Below are 5818 nucleotides of genomic sequence, written 5' to 3' on the forward strand. Positions count from 1 at the left end.
CCCGCCACAACGCCCGGCTATTTTTTGGTTGCAGCCGTCATTGTTGTTTTGCGGGTCCGGGCTGGGGATTCGAACCCGCCACCCTAGGTGTACGTGGCTGGCGCCTTAGCCGGTTGAGCTATAGGCGCCGAGCCAATACTGTATTTTTATAAACCCTCCTGGCCCTGGGATGAGGCTTTCAAAACATCATGCCACAGGATTCTATGCAATTACATTCAGAATGTTTGTTTTCTCCCTTCTTTGGAAGTGACCTATAGGACTTGGAAAAATAGACTTGGACCCACTCTGATATAAATAATTGGTGATTTATTCACACCCGCGCAGGGGGCTGTTGTCCTAAGACAAGCAACCCTGAAGTGTAGGTTTTTTGTCTTTTATACTTTTTTTGTGTGTATAAGGAACATTGCGGTAGGGCACCATCGGCAGGGTTACAGTTTGGGTTTACAGTTTAGGTATCAATGTTACAGCTTTGGGTGGTAGTGGTTATGGTAGCAATGGTTACAGTTCAGATAGCAACCATCACAGTTAGGGTAACAATGGTTACAGTTCTGTTCCTGGAAACCCTAGGGGGAACAAGGGGGCCTGGGAACAGGCTGAGAAGCACATTCTTTGCCACCCTGGAGGGGGGGAGCATGGGAATGGGCTGGGTTACACTTTAAAAGGACAGAAATACAAGCATGACTTAAGGATAGAACCGGGGCCAACAGTTTTCTTACAGGGAGCATTCCCTGGAATCACTGAGTTTTTTCTGTTGACAGAACCATATAAAAGGGAATCCTTGGGGAACAAGGAGGAAAGGGCTAGAACGACAGGGCTGGGAGTGTCTGCAGTGCAGAATGAGTCTACATTCAACCCTGCCCGGGGCCTGAGGTCTCCCACCCAGATGGCAGATTTCCTCCTGGGAAAAAAAGACTTCCTAAAACGCGAAATTACATGAAATCAGACATACTCGGCTTTTTCAGGTTCAGATTTGGTTTCTTCTTTCTCTTCTTTTTCTTCATCTTTTGCCTTCTGTTCCTTGAATGAGTCAATGGGGGAAAGAAAAGCAGGATTACACGTCACCTCTGAACAAGTCTAGGCGGCCACATGGCCATGGGTCAAACCGTAACCTCTGCTCAGGCTGACACAGAAGGGCCCTGTGTGCGGCTCATTCTACTGGCCCAAACATCTCCCTTTTCTGCTCACTCACCTTCTGCACCAGTGGGGGCAATGGACTTTTGGGCTCCCTCCCACTCAGTTTTCTCATTTCAGAAATGCCTTTCCTAACCTTATCTACCTACCCAAATCTTACTCTTCCTTCCAGGCCAATTTAGATCCCACCTGTCATCTAACCACTTTAAACCGTACCAGAGTTTCCATTTCCTCAATTTAAGCAACCCCCACTGTGTACTGCCTGTACTATTTAGTACTTAATCATTCCTAGTTTCTTCATGTGTTTTATCGCTCTAATAAGCTATTTAAAGCAATTAAAAAGCAGTGACTAGGGCAGCTTCAAGGAGTAGGGAGCTGGCCCCATATGCTGGAGGTGGCGAGTTCAAACCCGGCCCCGGCCAAAAACTGCACACACACAAAAAAAGGGCAGTGACTACATCTTACCTTTTAATTCCTTATGGTCTACTGGCACCAGATACCTGGTAAATACTGAAGAAATATTTGTAGATGGAATGACAGCTCCATTGACAACGTCATTAGGGGGGTACTTTCTACACCATCGTAGTTTAAGAGAATTTAATAATGTGTAAACAATCGTAAAAAGGCTAGCTTTGTCAACCCCAAAATCATATTCCTCTTTGGGAATGTGAGTCATATATTTAATACCTCTCTGGTGCTAGCATGCAACCTGGTCTCAAGTTCATTTGTGATTCCCACCTGACGTCCACAGAGAGCACTGCTGCGACTTAAGAGAAAAATTACCTGAAATTTTTCTTGCACCTCGGGAATGGGGACCGGGTTGCTCATCAGGTCGCTGAGGCCAGCATTGGGATTGTGAGGGATTAATTTGTACTGTCCCCCTTCTCGCTTCAAATCCAAGCCAAAAATGTCCGAAAGGAGGTCACTCTCTTCGGTCAGTTCCTTCAAGTCGGCCAGATCTTCCGAAGGCAGGGCGGCCTCCATGGGCTTCCTCTCTCCCTCCTCCCCGTCCCCTCTGACCTCATCCTGAGTGGGGTCTGGCATGTTGGCTAAGAGTTCCGCCACCTTGATCTTCTTAGCGCCCTCCACTAAGCTGGCCCCCAGTAGCAGGCTACAAACAATACGGCAAAAGCCCCTGAAAACGCTGGCCACGAAGTGCAGGAGGGTCATAAAAAGACTCCAGTAGGAGCAAAAGAAGGCCGTGACCATGTCTTTCACCGTCATCTTTTTCATTTTTTTCATCTGTTTCTTGAGGCTCTTGATACTGAGCATCCGTATGAGAGTTAAGACGTTGCACCTGAGAGCCAGCAGGGCCGATTTGACGGTCAGAATGGAAAAGAAACCCATCCTGGGCCCCTGCTCCTCCGGCCTCTCCTTCTCACTTTCTTCTTTATTCGCCGACCTCTCATTCAAATCCGACTCTGAGATCTGGGCCGCCAGCTGCATTTCGAAGATGGTGTCCTCGCAGAAGTTCACAAAGAGCTCCATCTTCTCTTTTTCTCCCCCTTCGTTGACCACGTCGAATATGAACTGTCTCTTAGACTCCTTGACCTGGGGCTTCTCCCACTGGGTCCGGCTGGACTCACTGATTTCAAAGTAAACCCTCTCGATGCGTTTGGCACTGCCCATGATCTCGATGCGGCCCAGAAAGGGCTGGAAATAGTTCAGCACACTCTCTGCCAGTTCCAGGAACGTCTGCAGCCGGGTGTCATTGGGCATGTGCTCGGAAAGATTGGTCAGAAGGACAGCCACGTTGAAGCCGATGTCCTTGGCAGGTTCGTGGAACCGTTTGACAAACTCTTCATAGTCAAGGGTTTCGTTTTCATCCATCTCCGTGCAAGACAAGAGAAACTCCGTCTCCGACTGCGTGTAGTGCTTGTGGCTCTCCATCGCCTTGTGGAAGTCCCTCTTGGAAATGACTCCTTTGCCATCAGGGTCGTATTCTTTAAATGTATCGGAAGATGTCAGATCCTTCAGTTTTAAGAACATGTCAAAAAATTTGAGAATCATTTCTACATTGTTGGAAGACTCCACGAGCATATCGACCATCTGTTTGCCAATGGTTCCATTAACAACATTACCTGGTGGTAAAACAATTGGAGTTGGTTAAAGTAACCTTCTTGACATGGAGAAAATAACAATATAAATCCTTTATAATGTCTGAATCAAGACTATCTCCTTGTCTATCCTTCAATAAATGAAGTCCCAGGAAAAGATGGATAATTGTAAACTATAGTTTCTTTTTATTTATTTACTTACTTAATTAATTTTTTAATTTTTTAAATTAATTAATTTTTTAATTAATCACAGCTCACAGCAACCTGTAGCTCTTGGGCTTAGGTGATTCTCTTGCCTCAGTCTCCCGAGTAGTGGGGACTACAGGCACCTGCCACAATACCTGGCTAGTTTTTGATTGCAGTTTGGCCAGAGTTGGGTTCGAACCAGCAACCCTAGGAATATGGGGCTGGCACCCTACTCACTGAGCCACAGGAGCTGTCCCAGTAAACCATAGTTTCAAAGAGTGTTACACTTTCAAAGAGTGATTACACAAACATGTGTAAAACCATATTTACAAAGCAATGAGACTGATACACATAGAACAGTATTTGAACAAAAGTTGACTTTGTTTTCCTCAATATAATCAAAGAAGCAACATGTTTTAGATAAAGAAAGTGGGGCAAACAGCCATAAACTGAGATCTAGTCTCATGCTGATAACAAGGAACATTTTCCCAGTGCTTTAGGGGTGAAAAATCATTATCACAGACAATATCTTATTTAATCTTTTGAGGCCTATAAGGCAAATGCTTTTACATACATACATATATATAATATATATAACTATACATAAATATATACATATATTATATATAATTTTTAAAGACAACGTCTCACTCTGTTGTCTGGGCTAGAGTACAGTGGCGTCATCATAGCTCACAACAACCTCAAACTCCTGGGCTTCAGCAATTTTCCTGCCTCAGTTTCCCAAGTACCTAGGACAATGGGTACTCATTATCGTGCTCGACTACTTAAAAAAATTTTTTTTATAGAGATGGAGTCTCGCTGTATTGCTCAGGCAGGTCTTGAACTCCTGGGTTCAGTGATCCTCCTGCCTCAGCCTCCCAAAGTGCTAGTATTATAGGCAAGAGTCGCTACACCCAGCTTCCCTTTAAAAAGAAATTCTAATTTGAGAAAAAGAATGAAGCTAGCAATAAATCAAGGTATTCATCATACATTCGTGTTATGTTATTCTTTGCTGCATGCTAACTCTATAAACAAGCGCACACGGATCCCTAAAATAAAAATATAAACAAAAGGAACTTGAAGGTATAAGTTGAAACTACCTTCCAACATGGACAGCAGCATGACCACCATATCCTTCTGGAGATCCATTAACTCTTTTAACAGCTCAATTTGACTGGAATCCTGAAAATATTAACATATCGCATTTGAGAGAATATAAAAAACATGCAGTAAAGACACACTAATTCTCGTAAACAGGGACTTCTCTGCCAGTAGGAAGCACTTTGAAGCATTAAAGATAAAGAAAGGCCCAATGTAAGCGTGTAGATGGTTAAGAAATAGATATCCTTCAGAATTAAAGAGTATTTACTATTTATTTCACTCATGTTCACTAAAGTGTCTGTAATGACCATGAACGTATTTAGCAAGAACACGGAGGAGGTGACACAGTGGTGAATTCTCCAGCACTGGGCAAGACTCGGGCTTCTGCACACTTGACCTGCTTCATCCACTTGCATTTTTTCCTTCTTTCTAACTTCATCCATGTACAAATCAACTTATTCTAGAAAACACAGGCATATACGTTAACATAGGAGATAAACTTACCTTATGTAAACCCAACTAAAAATGCACAGAATTATTCCCTACACCAATACTACACAATGAACCTGACTGATCCATTTCACTAAGCTTTCTAATTTGTCTCTGGCCAAAATTTTCTGGGTTTTTTGTTTGTTTTTTGCTTCTCACTTTGTACCTGAAGAAAGAAAAATTCTTTTTCACAGACATGTTGATTCTAAACATCACTATGGTTAGACCCAGCACCTGGAAATACGGAGCCGGTCCATATCTACAGGACAATCTACGTCTCATCAAATATTTTATTTTTATCTAAATTATCTCTTTTCATAAAAAATTATATAAGGTATCTTTTTTTTTTTCATATGATGCTAAATTTCTACGCTGCTGGGAAAATGAAACTTTTCCTTTCCAAATAGCAATTACCTTGTAACGTCCATAATCCAGGGATAAGTGCTTGGTAGCCCTTGGTGTTAAGACAATGATGGATATACTTCAGAATGAGAACTCTTGTGAGTATACAGATTTGGTTCAGGCTTTTTTTGTTGTTGTTGTTGTTAAATGTCCGTAGTGATTAGATACATGAATAATGAAATTCCCATATTTGGCTGATGCCAATAATAACTAGATACTGACAAACATTCTCTCCTTGACCAAATTCTAGCCAGGCTCCTCTGAACCCTCTTCTCAACTAGGCCTCAATCTTGGCCTGTAAAGACTTGAACAAATACTAATGTAGTTTCTAACATCTCAGGGCTGCATCCCTAAGAGAACCTTAGTCCCCACCGCCTAGAAGTACCTGACCAGGAAAACTCAAGTCTGCCCCCAAATTTACCATTCAGATGATACCTGAGAATAAGACTTCC

The 5818-nt window shown here is 42.8% G+C and overlaps 1 protein-coding gene across 1 annotated transcript in view; it reads right to left on the minus strand.

Annotated features, from left to right (window-relative positions):
* Positions 1-5818, minus strand: part of RYR2 (ryanodine receptor 2) — a gene marked incomplete at its 5' end in the record, with an annotated part of 583561 nt that overhangs the window by 41518 nt on the left and 536225 nt on the right. The window contains 3 exons of the mRNA XM_023519246.1: positions 950-1017; positions 1915-3212; positions 4475-4556. Coding sequence (XP_023375014.1) covers positions 950-1017; positions 1915-3212; positions 4475-4556 — 1448 coding nt within the window. The remainder of the gene's footprint in view (positions 1-949; positions 1018-1914; positions 3213-4474; positions 4557-5818) is intronic.

This window comes from Otolemur garnettii, unplaced genomic scaffold, assembly GCF_000181295.1.
Source record: "Otolemur garnettii isolate 467f Iridium unplaced genomic scaffold, OtoGar3 scaffold00165, whole genome shotgun sequence".
Classification (NCBI taxonomy): Eukaryota; Metazoa; Chordata; class Mammalia; order Primates; family Galagidae; genus Otolemur; species Otolemur garnettii.